General features: G+C 36.5%; 1 protein-coding gene across 1 annotated transcript in view; it reads left to right on the forward strand.

Moving 5' to 3' along the window:
• The window catches only part of ITGA1 (integrin subunit alpha 1), a 76315-nt gene that overhangs the window by 26452 nt on the left and 31986 nt on the right, over positions 1-17877 (forward strand). Inside the window, exons 3-9 of the mRNA NM_205069.2 lie at positions 2620-2732; positions 3711-3799; positions 3890-4004; positions 4656-4783; positions 10601-10749; positions 13018-13168; positions 14991-15156. Of these exons, the coding sequence (NP_990400.2) occupies positions 2620-2732; positions 3711-3799; positions 3890-4004; positions 4656-4783; positions 10601-10749; positions 13018-13168; positions 14991-15156 (911 nt within the window). The remainder of the gene's footprint in view (positions 1-2619; positions 2733-3710; positions 3800-3889; positions 4005-4655; positions 4784-10600; positions 10750-13017; positions 13169-14990; positions 15157-17877) is intronic.

The raw sequence follows: 17877 nt of genomic DNA on the forward strand, positions 1-17877 counted from the left end.
TATGGTTTCTAAATATGCCCAATATTTAAGCAGGATCTCCTGTCAGTCTTAGATTTCTTAAACTGGTGAACCATCATAAAAAAACACGCAGATTTACACCTTTTGTGATTTCCTCAAAGACAGAAATGAGTTCAAAAATTGAGTAAATTCTCTCCTTGCTAGAGCTGAGCTTTATGTTCTGTCTGAGCCCTCTTATCTCCATTTACCGAATGAAATAATTGTTCGTCTTTTCTGGTATTAATGTATCACTAGTGAAATTGCTGCTGTTATACCTAACCTGTTTTACGTGTCTTTTCCTAAAGCGTTCTGTCAGTGATTATCTGAGCTGAGTTTCTGGTGGGACTGGTGAGAAGATTCCTCTGTGAAAATGTTTAGTAATACAATTCCTAGCTTCTGTTTGAAAGCCTAATTGTATCTCTCAATGGGTAATATATTGTCATTCAGGAATTGGCGCTGCCTTCTTCACCTGCCATTTCCTTGTTATAATTCTCCTGAATTATAACTTTGATTTTGGTGTGCTTACTGTTATCATTACTTGTCAGTCTTTTGATAAGCAGCTTACACTCTCCCCTCATAAGAACTAACATCACAAGCAAATCATGGGGTTGGAGGACTGAAATAGCAATTGAATGGTGAAAGGTTTGGGAACCCTGAGGTCTGCATTGTTGTTAGCTGATTTCTCTGTTTTTCCACAAGCTTTGCCAGCAATCCGACATTCTTGATAAACCCCAGGGACCCCTGCTGGCAGCCTGGGAAGAAGGACATGTGGCCGCTTGACAGCCAGGTCACGCTGCTCCACAGTGCCTCAGTAGATCCTTTCTTCAGGCACCGGGCCTGCTCGGTTCTGAGAGTCTGCCCAGCATGGGAAGTGCTCTCTAAAACGAAATCACAAAGCCTGCTTTTGAAAGTGCTAGTTCTTGACTGTCTTCGTTGCAGGATGTTTAAATACCCATCTGCATTCAGATAATGAAAGACAAATAGCGACCTTTTTAGACTAATTTAGACCTTTAGGAAATGGTGTCCGTTCTAGGAGCAGGTATTTTGTACAGTAAGTAATATTTCCGCAAACTATCCTGAAACCTTGTACGTGCAAAAGCTGTGTGAGCCAGAAGTTACTACTCTCCCCTTGGCTGAAAGAAGACCACAATCTAAGCCAACATCTCTGAACATTTAACTCCCAAGTTGTTGCTAAATTTTCAAGCTTTCAGCTTTCTGCAGTGTAAAAACATACCAGGCAAGAAAGCTAGAGGCTGGTAGTTTAAATATACAAAGCTTTTGTGGTGCTTTGTCAAGTGCTATAACACTACCTAGATTCCACAGGTAGAGTTTTTCAACAGGAACAGATGTTCTTAAAACCTGATTGCACTTGTTTCTCAAAGAAGAAGTAGAGCCCACTGGGCCAGCAGATAAAGTGGCTTTTCAAACCACTTACCTCAGTTCACAGGGCTCTTTTTTTTTTCTGAAAAAAGCACAGCATGTGGGCATAGTACTACTGAGACTGATCATCTCTTGTGTGATGTCAAGCACACTCAGCTTTTCTGCAGTTAAATGGAAGTCAAAGGTGCACAAGAGGTTGTTGTGCATTCTTCTAAGTTTTGGTGTATGCTGTAATGTACTTTTTACAGCATGAAAGATCAGTCAGATCTAGTATGTGCTCAGACCATTTAATTCGCTTTTAAATATTAAAAAATCTTACTGGATCACAATGACCTGTTTCAGTATATTCATTTGGAAGCTGGATGGTGTACTGGGTTTAAGTTCTTTCAGCTTCTTTTTAAAATAGTTAGGCAATGTCTTCCCTGTATTTGATAATTGATTCAAATATCTTCTGCCTGGAATGATTAATTTATGATTAAAGGCAAAACTGGTTCTCACAGTAACTACTCACAGTCACCTTAATGTCCAGGAGCAAATCTTACATAACTATTACTCCGAATGGCATGGTTTCTGTTTCCATCATGTGCTATGAATTCCATTTTAACTTGAGTTCTTCCTTTCACCTTATGGAGTTAGTCATTTGTTGGGTAGCATGGCTGATAAAGATGTGAGAGCAAAAACAGTGTTCATCTGTAAAAAGCATTTTCTGCTGAAAAAAATGAATTTAGGAGTGAATGTCAATTTTTGGTGCTTACAAAATATTATGCAAGAATAGAGATTTTTGATCATATAATCTTTTTTTTAATTGCACAGAATAAAAAGCCATCTGTGATGTATTTTGAACTGTTGACATTTTGCTTGGTGCTTGTGAGCCTCCCCTTTCAAATTTGATCCCTTCTCAGCACTGAAATTTTTATCCTAACATACATTAACAATCAAGAATGATACAAATAAGACATATTTTTCCTTCCATACTGCTCACAATGTGTTTTATCTACCCACTGATACTATTTAAATATATATTTGGTATATAGGAATATTTTCCTTTCGTGTCCCTTTTTACAAAGGAGACAGAAGAACTTCTTTTTATTGTGTCTGAATGAGCAATATGAGATACTTATTTTCCATCCTGTACTCTTTTTGAAGAGCTTGCTGCAGGTGTGTTCTGTATGTAAATTTTATTTGCCAATTTTCATGCATTTAGTGGAAGATGAAATTTCAGATAACATATTTCATTTGCAGGGTACTTATTGGTTCTCCATTAGTTGGCCAACCTGAGAAAAGAACAGGAGATGTGTACAAATGCCCAGTAGGAAGAGACAGCCAATCCCCCTGCATAAAGCTGAATTTACCAGGTATGAAAGCAAATTAAGCTGATATGTCGAGATTCAAATCTTAAAAGATTTTTATTTAAGAAATAAGTGTTAAAGTTATTTTTATAGAGAAAATTTACTTTTGACTCCAGAAGTAAATGCGAAGGAAGTCCTGTTTGTAATATCAAAAACATTTTTATTTTAAAGCTTCTCATTGCCCTTTGGAAAACATGCTGATACTTTTAGAATGAGCATTGGCTGTGTTATCCAAATATTGTTATGACTGGCGCTGATTGACTGTGGTTTGGCACTTCTGGCAGAAAGACCAAGGAGCATAGATTCATAGGCCACCCTTTCCAAAGCTCCCTGGAGCCAATGAAAACCTTCCTATTGTCTATTCAGTAAGATTTTGATAATCACCTAACTAGCAAGAGCCAGACTGAAGTACCTAAATGAGGTGCAGGTAAATATTCATCTGTTTCTTTGTCTTGTGTCAAGAGTTACCCATTGCAAACAGAAAGAGATTTTCCCTTGATATGAATTCTCCTAAATATGCCTGTCACCCTAATTTTTTTTATTCTTTTCCGTTGAAAATCTTAATGTCAGTAATGTAAAATAAAAATAAAAAGTTGCAAACATAAATGCTATAATTCATTTATAGCAAGACAAAGTAAAAAAAAAAAAAAAAAAAAAAAAGAATGTGTTCTATTTGACAGAACTGTGTGAACAGTAATGTTTTGCTTTTATAGTACTGTTATTTTTACTTTTTTTTTTTTTTGTAGTTAAAGAAAACTATTTGAGACAGCAATGCAGACAAATTTCTGGGATAAAAGCCAGTCTCAGAATTTTTTCTTGTTCATTGCAACTGAAAGAGGAGGATGAAGGGGTGCTAAAATATTTGATGGAATCAGTGTCAGTCTGTGTTTTATTGTAGAAGCTGGAAGCCCTGTGGTAGCAGATATATACTTTAACATTTTGTTTTGACATTCTCAAATACTTAACATTTTAATCTATTTATAGACGCTACTTCAGTGCCTAACGTCATGGAAGTAAAAGAAAACATGACTCTTGGAACAACCTTAGTCACTAACCCAAAAGGAGGCTTTCTGGTAAGAAAGAACTTTTTGCCAATTTCAAAAGAGGTCTGTGTTTTCCTATGGTACCATACCAAATATTTCACCCTTTTTCATCTTCTAAAGGCATGTGGACCGCTCTATGCTTATAAATGTGGGCGTTTGCATTACACAACTGGAGTCTGCTCCAATGTCAGCTCCACTTTTGAAACTGTGAAGGCAATTGCTCCATCCGTACAAGGTATGCATGCCACAGGAATTCTCTCGTGTGTCTGAAAATACAAAGTGCCAAACAAGATGAATGTATACACACAGGCATACCAAGAAGTACGAACTCCTTTCCTTAGCTAGTAGCATTACCAAGTTAAGTAAATGTTTTCATTGTCAGTATATAACCTAAATTCTTACTAATTTTGGAGTTTATCTTTGTATAAACAATTATTAGAGAGCTATGTAACATCCAAACACAATTGCTAAAAATAGTTGCTTATGTTTTTTACTTAAGGCCAAAAGACTCTTGTTAAACAATGACAGCATGTTGTTAAGACTTAATACAAACCCAATTTAGTAATATAAAAATCTTGAAAGCCTGGTCCCTTGGAATATCAGAGAAGAATTGGTATTTAATAAGGCAGGCTCACCAGTAAATATTCCAGTTATGTGATCTTCTAATCCCATTCTTAAACATCAGTTTGCAAGAAAGTGCTTTGCTGTTTTAAACACATAAACTACCATGGAAAAGTTGTTGAATGACACTTTGCATCAAGCATGTCAGCTCAGACCCACTATAGAGGGATATATGTTTATTAGTACATCATAAAAGTAATAATTGATGCAATTATATATTTGAACATTATTTAAATCAATTATTATGTGGCCATCTGTGTTGCAGAGTGTAAAACCCAGTTGGACATCGTCATAGTCCTTGATGGGTCCAATAGCATTTATCCATGGGAGAGTGTCACAGCCTTCCTTAACAGCCTTCTGAGAAACATGGATATAGGTCCTCAGCAAACACAGGTAAAATAATAGACATTTTATTGTTGTTTAACTTACGGGACAAAGAAAAGAATTCACTGAAAATGAGATAAGAGATAAGATCATCTATGGAACCCTCTGTAATTATGACACCATACTGTAATGGAGTGCAAGAACAAAGCAGCTGAAAACCACGACTAAGTCTGTCTATGTTGCTAAGTAGTGATGTCAGGGAGGCTCTCTCTTCCCTCACTATTCAGGCTACCTCAGTTTTCCAGCAGTGGCAGAAGTTAAGCATCTTAAGTGAGGCAGTTTGAGTTTTATCCTTTTCTACTTCCTTTCCACAGTCACTTCTTGTCTTCATAGCACAAAGAACATTTCTGCTCCTCTAAGACAGACATTCGTAGTTCAGACCCTTGGTTGTAAGATTTCTGGAGCAGTGTTCAAAATGTTGTGCTGTGGAGCACCAGGCATATACTTTTGAAATTGCAATTACAAGTGGCTTTAAAGCTGCATGTTATTAATGACAGAAGCTTCATTTCTTCTTAAACAGGCCCAAATTCCCTGCTGCAGCAAATCAAAGCAGTTTCATCAGAATTCATGAGGCTATAACCAATTACCACAGTTGAGGACCTGATAGGTTTCACAGTCTTTTCAGCAGAGTATGCAAACAGCAATTTGACCATAACATGAGGAAGGGGCAAACATATTTTAACACAGGAAGTTTGATTGACAAGAACCTCCTGTCACTTGACCCTCTCTCTCCTCCCAAAGTAAAGAATTTTTTAAGATCCTTTATGGTATTTGACATGCTGTAGGCCAATAATCAATCTTTTTGCTACTTTTTATTATCTCCTTCAGTTCTAAAGGATACAACTGTCCACGGAGAGTATCTCTACCGTTTTCCAAGTTAATAGGGTTAACATCTAAGTCCCCTGTTGGCTGTGCTGAATGTTCGCTGGTGAATTGTTGCATATAAACTGTCACCTTTGCAATTGTCCTGTTATTTTATACATGCCACTTTCCTAGATAGTGTGAGGAAGAGGGGAAAACAATATCAGATGTAACAGAGGGGAAAAAAAATGTTCTTGGTCCTTAAAGTGGTGATTTAGTGGTTACTAAAGCCCACAGAGTGTCTTGGGAAAATACTGAAAGCTACACTTCCCATTGGTGATCAATGGTTGCATGAAAATCATTACCACCTTGTGCTCAAAGGGCTTCATGGGAAGAGTACATAGGCAATCAATGATACTGCACCCTTGCCCTGTTCCTCACCCTGAGATTCTAAAATTTGCACATTGCCACACCTCTTCTACTTGATTTTGGATTCCTGCTTTGTCCTGTACAAAAGGTCCTCTTGCTGATCTCCTGCTCACATTCCAGCAGCCAGCTACCTCCACCTGCAAAATCCATTCTTTCCAAGTTTTGGCATAGCTACCCTTTCTTTTCACACGTATGCTTATTCACGCAAGAATATCAGCTTTGGCATCTGGTTACTAAAGAGCTGAAACATTTGAGAGGCAGATAAGAATGGGAAAAGAGAGATTGAAAAAAAAAAATGGAAATGGAAGGCAAATATTTAAGGAATTTTGTGAGAACTTGTTACCTTTCCCCTCCCTTCCTCATAAGAATTTTATCCTAGCTTGCCCTCTCCTTTCCTCCCAGCTCCCTATCTAAGAACGCACTCAGCCACAGGCAGTAGGAAGTTTATTCTGCTTCTTCCACCCATGCTGTCTCCTTTCTCAGAAGCTGCATTTAAACTACTGTTGAGTAGGGAGATGAGAAACAGCAGAGTTGGCTGGTTTCTTCTCCTTAATCTTGGAAGACAAAACAGAAATAAATGAGCAGCTGTTTACTTTGTCTGTTTTAACCATTTTTTCCCATGTTCATTTTCTCAGGATTTTTGAACTCATTGAAATCCAATGTACTTTCACTGACTTCAGATTGTTTTCTTCTCATTCAGGAAAGGAATGAAGTGATTACAGAATAGCTTGGGTGTGACTTGTTTAAAACTATGCTTTGATTACCAACTTAGAAGAATTATTTTCCACTCTCGTTTACCCAGTGCGTGAACAATAGCCATTAGGGGTATGGCAAATCAGAACATAAATTCCTCAGTATCCCATTTGACATATTTGAAAATGAAAGCTAGAAGATTCAGATGCAAAAAGATAAAATTTAGTATAATATTTTTCAAAGATACTTCCTTCCTTTCCTTTTTTCCCTTCTCTAAAAAATAATGCCTTATTAATAGTTAAGCTACATAACCCAAGCTTAGGGATAAAAGTTGTAAAGCAAAAGTGACAAGAAGAGGAAATGGAATATGAATTAAATGAGAAAAATAATGTGAAGACAAAAATATTTCTCTCTGCTTTGTTCCACATTTTAGTACAACTGCAAAGAAATACTTTTGTAATTTTTTCTCTACTAAATTATAGGGAGACAACTTTTTTTTTTAATATGAGAATGTGTTTTTTTCAATCCTTTATATAGGAGCAGCCTTCTCATAGAGGAATATTAAAAAAATACTTTGATATGCTCAGTTCCAACTTCATAGCAATAGCATAATGGCACCCAGAAATTTTAAAACATGCTTTTATTCTCCATTAACATATGAGGTAGCCAGCCATAGGTATTTGGCCTGATCCTTATTGTACACATAGGGATTGTATCAGTGAACTAGTACATCATGTCGTGTCATATCTTATATCCAGAAGAATGGAAGTGTTCTGAAGAAACATTAAAAAAAAAAAAAAAAAATAGAATGGAGAAAGACACCTTCAATGGCTTAAAAGTAATTTGTGTCTGACTCCTAAGGAGTATGGTAGACCAAACAAATTGTAGCTGGGTTTGGCTGTACTTCCCATATCCCTCTGATGTGAATTCCATCACATAATTTCCATGTACAACATGGTTTAGTAATTGATTAGGAAAGCCAGAATATGCTCTCCAAAAAAGAGGCTGCATTCACTGACAGAAAGAACAGTAAGTTATTGTCATTTAGAATGTTTTGTCCCAAAGTAGAAGGTCTTTTTACTTGCCTGTTCTCTCTTGCGATGCCTTTTTCATAGGAACTGGAGACAATTAAAGAACTATTCCCTTGTATGATATAAAATCTATGGTATGCTAGGGTAGGGAACTTAGGAATTAAAAAGATGTTCAGTCAATTACGGTCAATAATGCTGGGAAAAATGTGGGTTTTTTCTGGAGTGGAGCAGAATTCATGCTCGTCAGCATAACACTATTGCATTTTCCAGATTTAAACTAATTAGTTAATTTAAATTAGGGTTGCTGAAGTTATGCAGTTTGAAGATATTTATTATCACATAGTGATGTATTTGCACTGCGTAGGTGTTTCATCTATGGTTTTCTATTAGATTCAAACCTTCATCACCATCTCATATAATAAAATAATAATTTTAGAAGTTGAACTTCAATTTATGATCCTGCAGGAGACCAGGATATGCAGCCTAGAACTGTTTTATGGATTCTGAGAAGTTATGTTACCCTTTGTGAGGTGTGGCTCATCACTGATGCCATGAAATACGTAGAACGTGATGACTAGTGTTTTCAGCACTACAGCTAAGGAAGGGTCTCACAAAACAGTTGTATCCCACAAGATAACCACATGCCCCTTTTCCTTCCTGATTTACAAGCTATGCAACACAGTGCAGTTCTCCAGACTCAGATGTTCTTCCTATTCACTTCCTGAGAAGGAAATGCTCAAAATGTTTACTTGCTGTGATCATGGACAGTGCTTCCTCTCAAGTAGGAAATGAGACAAGTCAGTGTCTTTTTTAGGAAAAAGACAACATCAGCATGGGTTTCTAGAACAGTGAAGGATGGACACATACTTATTACCCTGATCTTGGCAGAAGTCAGTGGTCAATTTAACCCTTGATGTCAATAAAATCCTCAGTGCAGGAATCTGAATCCACAGAAGCAGTCTCACTGGCAAACAGAAGTCTCTGGCTGCGTTTCTTGTGCATGGTCCTAAAACAACTGAGGCAATCCTCCTAATCCAAAAGGCCAACCATGATGAAAACCTGTTGTTTTCCATCAGTCAATAGAAATCTTTTTAAATGATCACCAGCATCCTTTTGAGATTGGGTTATATGAAGGAGACAAATAACTTGCTAATAATTATTAACAAAATAAAATAATTATTAGAAATAGTTTGCTGGCTGTTACCACAGAAAAAATAATTAAAAAAAAAAAAAAAAAAGAAGGAAGAAAACTCAGCCACGAATGACTGAGTATTATCTACAGAACAGAAACAATTAAAACGTGTTGTCTCAGTGTTGCTTTCACAGATAGATGCTACAAAACTGTTGCCTGAGAGAGAAAAGGTTAAAATGTTTGTATCTAGCATCAGATAGGTAAGATTCTGCATCTGGAGCCATAAGACTTCTGTGAGCTGTAATACAGCGTATGCCCAGCCAACTGTGTAAGCTCTTTGCCGAATTAATGCCCTGCTGCCCAGGAGAAGGTGCAGTCTCTCAATACCCTTAGCTGCAGGTGGAGGAGGGCATCTGTCTGAGAGAGATTTAAAACAGAAGAAGGTTAAATTTGCTCTTGCTGGGAACTTAAATAGGTTCTCTCAGGATTTTCAAAGGGTAACAGGAATTAGATGGGATAGATTTTGTGTTACACTTCTGTAATTTGATGTAGATAGTGTTTCATAATGTTCATGATATCAATGTCTAGTACCAAGTATTTGACAAAATCTACTCTGATACTAAAAGTCTCCCTTTTTGTTTAAATATAAGCAATGAATGCCAGCAATCAAACATTGTGCATGGTCTGAGAGGCTATGAAAGTACCTCAGAAAACACTTATAAAGCAATTGCAAAGGACATACTAAGCCACCTCTAAAATAATGTGATGCTTAGTATCTACATGCTAGAGTGCTTTTAAAAATAGATGAGTGAGGCATAAATGTGCCATGTAATACTGCATTATCCTAAATAATACCTATAAATTGCCATATGTAACATAAAATTGAAATATGCTAATGGAAGATTGTGTGGATTCTTCCCAGTAAAAGCTGTCAAGTACCTGCCAAAACATTAAAAGTGACAGAAATGAATGAGGGAAATTAATTAGTATTTAAGGATATTGCTTATCGTCTTTTCGTTTCACATTTTGTTTTTGCAGCTGGATCCCTCAAGCATTTGTGTTTGGTTTCAGTCCGTGTTGGCTGGGTTTTTTTTGAGTCTTTCCATCATTCTGCCATTCTGGGAGCCACCATTCTGTATTTCCTCTGGTACTTGCCAGGGGTATACTTTGTCTTACCTCCTCTTGTGAAAGTGGTTATGCCCTTTTGTCTGCATAAAGATACACGTACTTAGGTCTTCTTCTCAACCCCAATGGCCTATATTTATCAATAGAGTGTTGTTTCTAAGCTGCATGTAAAGTAAATAATCTGTTGATTTAAGGAGCTCTATATTTGGATAGAATTAGGAGTTGTACATGAAATATGGCCTCATATTCTTTAAGGAAATCCCTTTGAAAACCTGTATCTGCTTGTTAGGGCATTGGGTGCCTTGTCCTAGAAGTGAGCAGATCTGCATCTCAAATGACCCTGTGTCAGGAAGAACAAGGAGCTGAGCTTGCATTTTACTTTGTTCCTATTTTTAATAAGGAAACAACTTAGAAACTTGAAAAGAGTTCATTGACATTAACTGTTTTCCAGTTTGTCTTGTTCAAATGCTTATAGGTGCTTCATATTTGGGGAAAATACATGATGTTTAGTTTTTTTTCCTGGCTTTAGGCACAGGTGAACATTTACCTCACTGCAAGAGATGCAGCTACTTTCTTTAATTGTGGTTGATTATTAGTATGAATGGTGTGTTTCAGGTTGGAATTGTTCAGTACGGACAGACTGTAGTCCATGAATTTTACTTGAATACCTACTCAACAACAGAAGAAGTGATGGATGCAGCCCTGAGAATACGTCAGAGGGGTGGCACACAAACTATGACAGCCCTTGGAATAGATACAGCAAGGTAAGTTCACAAAATATTTCCCTGAATATGACTGGAACAAGTTTAACAGAGATCTAAAATAGGATGTGGCTGACTTCATTTTAGCTAGATAAATGAGATTTAAGGAGAGACTCGGTAAAAAGGCTGTCCAACCTCCATGGCAGTTACATGTGACACCCTGAAAAGGCAGCTGTTCCTTGAAAGAAGGAAACAGGAAAGAGAAAATACATGGAATAAGTTTGTAGTCCTAAGCAAAGGCAATTGAAGGACTTTGATGTCCACATAGGTTAGGTAGGAACTCTGTATGCAGAGGGATAGATGAGATTAAGTTTTTCAGAGGAAATGAGAAAAGACATAATTTTTAGTATTAATTTCCTTCTTCTGAGGTTAAGATTACTGTGGGATTTAAGTCCACATTTGTCAGCAAGTCTAGAAATTTTATATCAGAAGTCCTTAAATCTTCTAGAGCACTGGGAAATTAAAAGTCATAGAATCTTGGAATGGCTTGAGTTAAAGGGTCTTTAAAGACCATCTAATGCCAACACCCCTGCCTTGGTCAGGGGTGCCTTTCTCCAGATCGTGTTGCCCAAAGCTACATTCAGCCTTGCCTTGAACATTTCCAGTGATGAGGCATCCAAGCTTCTCTGGGCAGCCTGTTCCATCCAACACTTCACCACTCTCACAGTGAAGAATTAGTTCCCTAGATTTAATCAAAATTTGTCCTGGTTTTGTTTAAAACCATTCTACCTTGTCCTACTCCCTGAGTAAAAAAATAAATAAATAAAATAGTCCCTCCCAGTCTACCCTGTAGACTCCCTTTAAGCCGTGAAAGACTGCAGTGAGGTCTCCTGGAGCCTTCTGTTCTCAAGACTGAAGAATTCCAGCTGCCTCAGCCTGTCTTCACAGGAGAGGTGCTCCAGCCCTCTGATCATCCTTGTGATCCTCCTCTGGACCTGCTTTAATACCCTAGGTGGGTCACCTGGTCATAGAAAGAGATCGGGTCAAGCAGGACCTGCTTTATATCATTCTATGCTGGCTAGGCATGATGCCCTGGTTGTCCCGTGCATGCTGTGTGATCAGACTCTGACATGGCTCCAGCACAAAAGATTACCTAAGAATGAACTGTATTGATACACACAAGTATAACAATGATCTGAGTTGCTAAGCCTTTCATATTTTTTCTCTTCTCTCCTACTTCTCCTAGCATAACAGCATAACTTTATTCCATTACAGAGCATGTTTTCCTTCCCAAATATTCTCCTAATTTAAATCTGCAACATATTACAGATTAACTACTTAAGTATCTGATTTGTTGATACTATGTATTAAACCCAACAATATTGTTACTTTTTCACAAGTAATATTAGAGGAATACTTAGTTACAAGTAAGGGACTCAGTGGAGCCTAAGAAAGTTCACTCAGAATCAATTAACAAATATTTAGAAGCTGTATGTGGTTCAGAAAGTCCCTGTGCACCACAGACCATCGTGGGCTTGTACGTACAGGAAGTATCAACAAAGTTTCCTCAGCTCCTACAGTCCCTCCTAACTTCCATTTTTGGTTGTCATCTGAGATGAATCTCAGCTTTTATTTGTGCATGCAGTCTTTAAGTTTGGTGATATTTTTCTAAAAAGAGGAAGCCTTGCTTCCTGCAGTCTCCTTCCATCAAAACCCTAATACACCCTTTCGTTTTATGGTTCCGTGCAGAACCATGTCATGCCTAGCCTGCATGAACACCACCTGAAACCTCAGTGTCCCTTTCCCCATCTGTGGTATTCATTGAGTCACCCATGCCTGCCATCACTCACTAAGAGCCTACTTCTTCCATCTACAGCAAAACAGGATGTGTGATGGTAGATGTGTGTTGGTAACTGAAGAAATACTTCTGGCCACTCAAAGTTCTGCTTTAGTGTGGAAATAGTTTCTTTCAGATGTGGATTTTGGGGGGGGAGAGAAAGGGAGGGGTGTTGATTTATGTTGTTTTATTTTTTTAAGCTGGCAAAACTGTTTTAAGGTTACAGTTTATTCAGTTAGGAAAATAATTATTCACCATCCAACATTGTGCTTTTCTTCAGTCACAGTTGAAAGAATCCATGTGAAACTCTGACTGCAAACTGTCATCTAAATTCCAATTGGTCTTGTTTGTATTTGTTCCTGGTTAATTTTTGTTTCTTTTCTCCTGTGTTCTAGTTAATATAAAGTATCTTATATCAGGGTTGACTAAGCAAAAATGATGCATGTGCTAAATGTTGACTTTGCCTTTTTCCAAACCCTTTACACCTCCTTTAGGGAAGAGGCATTTACTGAGGCTCATGGTGCACGAAGAGGAGTACAGAAAGTAATGGTTATTGTGACTGATGGCGAATCACATGACAACTACAGATTACAAGAAGTGATTGATAAGTGTGAAGATGAAAACATTCAGAGATTTGCAATCGCTGTAAGTGAAAAGCAGTGGGAAAAAATAGGAGTCTGAAAAGTGTTTCACCTTTCAATTGTCTGTCTAAAAAGTTCATGTCACAGAATCTTCATGGAAATATATATAATCCTTTCAGAGATCTACCAGAACAAAAAAAAAAAAAAAAAGCTTAAATAACATTATAAACTTTTGCATTTTTTTTCTGATTTTAAAGCATGTAAGAAAATACTATCTGACAGAATTTGGTTTTGGTTGTTGTGTTGGGTTTTTTTTAATGTTGTTTTGGCTTGGTTTTTCTCTGAAGACAAAGGAGAAAAAGAGTTTGAGAGGCAGTCTAAAATATAATCTTTCTTAAAAGGAATGGTGAACAGAGTAGATTAGTTCAAATCTTCTGAACAGTTTGTATAGATGTGTTATCCACTTAGAAACAAACAAGAGCAAAGGTGTGTTATGGCTGCACTGTGTGCTGGGATACTAAAGTTGTCATTTTCATGTTGAGTGATCTCAGTAGCTGAATGAGAGGATGAATATGATGGAAGCTAACTCATACAGAGTGCTATGGAAAAATTAATGATAGATTTGGTGTAATCTCTGCTATATTTGTGCATTCTATACTGGAATCTGTTTTTTCTCATTAACTTTTAAGATACACTGGGTTGTCTCTGTTCCCATCTCTCTCTCTTTTTTTTTTCCTAGTACAAACAACCTGTCTGATAATACTCTCTGGTTCTGAGTACAGATTAAATAATCTCAAACACTGAAAACTGATGAAGTTTAGATTTTTCATTTCCCCTTTATACCTTAAAGAATGAGCCCTGGGAGGCATTGTTACCAGATGACGAAAAGCTTTCTTTACTTGCATGAGTATCAGTACAATGACATAATAGAGAATCAAACATTTTCAATAAAGTAATTTTTTTAACTTAAAGAAAATTGTAGAACTGAAGTTTAGTATGGATAACGAGTATGTATGGATAACGTTTTCAATGGTTGCATTTATAAAGCTAGAGAGCACTGAAGGAAAATGTCCTTGCTGATTATGCAGTAATTTTTAGCTAAAATCTCTGTCTAAAACCAAATTTGAATTGCTTCAGTGTCCAGGAATGCTAGAACATTGAAATGTGTTTGGGGTTTCCCTCTCAAAGCAAGAAAGCGTACAGATTTTTTTTTTTTTTTCCCCCATGAAAAATAAGCGTTAATCAGGGAATTGGAAAAATGAGCCTTTTTGCTCTGAGGCATCCTGAGTTTTTACAGCAGCAAGTTTGAAACTATTAGCTGAATCTGAAGTCTTGTACCACCATACTGAATGCAACCAGTCGTGATGTATTTACAGGACAAACTTATATGTGACAAAAAAAAAAAAAAAAAAAAACCCCACTATCCTGCCTAAATAAATATGTCTTTAATTGATCATATATTGTGTTGTGAGAAGAATTGGTGGTGCATATTTAGAAATCAGTACAATTATATATTCTGTCTGAGACAGGTTGTTTGTTTGTTTGTTTTCTAAATCAAGGTCTACTTTGACAAATCATAACAATTTTGTGAAGAAAGGATGAAAGCAGCAGTTGAGGATAATAGATATTACACCATACAGTTGCTTTGCTTGCTATTATGATGCTTGTAGAAAAAAGAAAAAAAACTGAGCTCTCATACAGTTCTGTTCTAGTTACAAAAGAATGGCTTTTAATCAATGAAGGCTATAAATCTGAGGGAAGTTTTAATACAACAATGAGGGTTATATATGATTTTCCAATATTTTCTGACAACCTTCCTCAAAGGTACCTTTTAAAAATAGGATTTAGAATATAACCTTGACTCTTTTTTTAAAAATTCTCTTTAGATTCTTGGCAGCTACAGCAGAGGAAATTTAAGTACTGAGAAATTTGTAGAGGAAATAAAATCAATTGCCAGTAAGCCTACTGAAAAGCATTTCTTCAATGTCTCAGATGAATTAGCTCTTGTAACTATCGTTGAAGCACTTGGAGAGAGAATATTTGCCCTTGAAGGTAGGACATTATTTAAAATTTTACTTTATGCCTGCATTACTGCTGAAGCAAACACAAGACCACTTGCTTTTATCTTCTTTTGCAAAGTATTGTGCTGCATAAAGTGCATTATGCAAGTATTTTTTTCAGCTGATTGTTAAGATATTTTACAGCGCACATCAAAAACATAGATAATAATTTGAATTATGTTCAGATAGATTAGAGCAGATGGAGACAGTAGCCTAGAAGGGTAAGAAGGGTCAGTATAGTAACCATTACCATTTTACCCCTGGGTGAACTTGAACTCGCCTTCCCTTATGTAAAAGTGTGTTGCAAGAGCGTGTCCTAGGCTGCCCCAAGATCATGTGTTTGTCTGCCTTTGCCTTTAAATTCTCCTTATGGTTAGTTATTAACTACGATGTATTAGTTTGCTGTACAAGTTAATGTGAATTTGGTATATAGAGTTAGCAAGATATATTTTTTTTTCCTTTGGAAATGTTTGTGATTGTCAGATTTTAGCAGAGAAAAGTCATCTCCTAATGTCTCCTCACATTCTCCCTCCAAATTAGGCAACACCATCCAACTGTGTTTCAAGTACAGTGCTGGTAATAGAAGGCTGAAATTTATTAGTTATAAATTACAGTGAGCAACTCTGAAGGGCTCAGTGTCATACAAAGACAACATCCATCTGTTTGGGCTTATTTTTTTCAACATTCCAGCTTTCCGAGTAGCTAGAAGTCTGTAGTTTATAGCTGGAACAAAAGATAATGTTGAGTTGAATGTCAAGAAAAAAATACAAATATGAGAGTTAATTTTAAAGTTCTTTAAATTTGAGTTCATGTTTCTTAGATATTTAGGTATTTTGTTAGCGTATCATTTAGTGTGAGTTAAATATTTCTATCTTCAGTTGATTGCTACTAAATATTTTTTTTCATTTTGTATATTCTTGTCTTTTCCCTTTCTGAAGGATTTTATTTCCTCACTTATGAAACAAATTTACTTGAGACGAATTTAATCTCTCTGAAGACCTAAGTTTAGCTTACTGAAGCTTACCAAATACTTTCAAGTTCATGGAATAGGAGCTCTTTTGTTAAGTTTATGTTTGATAGGAAGAAAACACTTTCAGTTACAAAACAGTTCTTCAAAGAGAAGTTGAAAACTTAGCCGTGAGTTTTTGAGACATGAGGAAAATCATTGTCTTTTATTATTAGAATGAAATCTGTTAATCACCTCTATTATATACAGTAAAAATTTAATGAAAATGTAATAATCTGCTTTAGTGGTTCATGATGGGACAAGGGATATAAGACACAAGAACACTGAGTTTCTGGACATTGGTACACTTTGAGTACTTACATTCAAGGATTCACAGTATAGCACAACCCACTGAGCAACCACGCGTCACCAGAAGAGATGGTGTAATTTTGTTATGCCCCACCTTTTCCCTTTCAGCAGTCAGTAGCCATTAGGTAGTGCCTGGCTACCACATGGAAACCCAGCCTGTGCAAATAACAGAGTAAACTGTGCTGGCCTCAACTTTCTCTTGATGAGAGAATGCTTTCTTTAGCAGGCTCCTAGCCCTTCCGCTGGCGTCAGTGGTTAGTAAATTAAATTATTAAATCATTAAAGAAAAGACAAAACATTTAAACAAGTTTTGTGCTCTAATGGTACAATTGTAGTTATGTAGATGAAGAGGAATCTAACTACATGATTGAATAGCAGAAATGTTATCTGTTTATATGATAAATATGTGTCCTTTGGTAACATGGTACTTTCAGTATATTACACCTCTTCTAAGTATCAGCAAGTTCTGCAGTTCTCCTTGGAATTCAGTTTTAATTTTCTGCAAAATATGTAGAGGCAAATATCTGCTTCTTGAATATTACAACTTTGTATTCAGAATAAACTTGTAAACTGTTAGTATTCTTGTGCTTTGATATATTTTTGCCTTATTTTCAAATTTTGTTTCAGATAGACTTGGCTGTATTACAAAAAAAAAAAAAAAAAAAAAAAAAACTTATCCAAACATCAAGAAAAAAGTTAAAAAGAAACAATTTACACCCCCTCCTCCACCTGTGGAAGTCTCAGAAATTGCTTCCTCTGTCTGCAAGGCAAATTAGAGTGGAAACTGAGAGGAGATCTTAGCTTTGCACCAAAATGTGATGAGACTCAGTCATGAAGAGTTTCAGTGAGTTTGTAAGACATGGAGCTAGGAGATGCTATAAGCCCTTTTTTGTTGATTGTTTAGGCATGGTCTCCTGTCCCACCCAAAGCATTGCAGGAACTATTCTAGATTTGCAACTCTGTCCATAGATGCGTTGTAGTGAAAGGGAAGAAAAGCAGATTAATTCTGTCCCTCACAGCAGATTTATTCTGTCCCTCACAGCTTCCTTGGGACAATGTAGTTCATTGGATGTGTGCATTGTAGAAGTTGAATGAACCCTATACAGTGTAGCTGAATTAATTACCTCCAGTAATGTGGAGGTCAGAGGAAACTTGAGTCATGAAATTCTGTATCTGAATGTGCTTAAAGTCTTAATCTAACTAGCCTTATACTGGTGTAGGAGTACATTTCATATTTTTCTTCTTGTAGATTTCTTGTTTTCGTTTTGTTTTCTTTGTATTTAAAAAATACTGCAAAGGAAAATTCGGAGAGAGTTGAGTAGTGAAATCCAACAAAAACTCATACTTGACAGCCAGTGGATTTTTACACATAATCTTTTTCATATGCCTCTGTGTCTC

The sequence above is a fragment of the Gallus gallus genome, chromosome Z (genome assembly GCF_016699485.2).
Source record: "Gallus gallus isolate bGalGal1 chromosome Z, bGalGal1.mat.broiler.GRCg7b, whole genome shotgun sequence".
In the NCBI taxonomy this organism is placed as follows: Eukaryota; Metazoa; Chordata; class Aves; order Galliformes; family Phasianidae; genus Gallus; species Gallus gallus.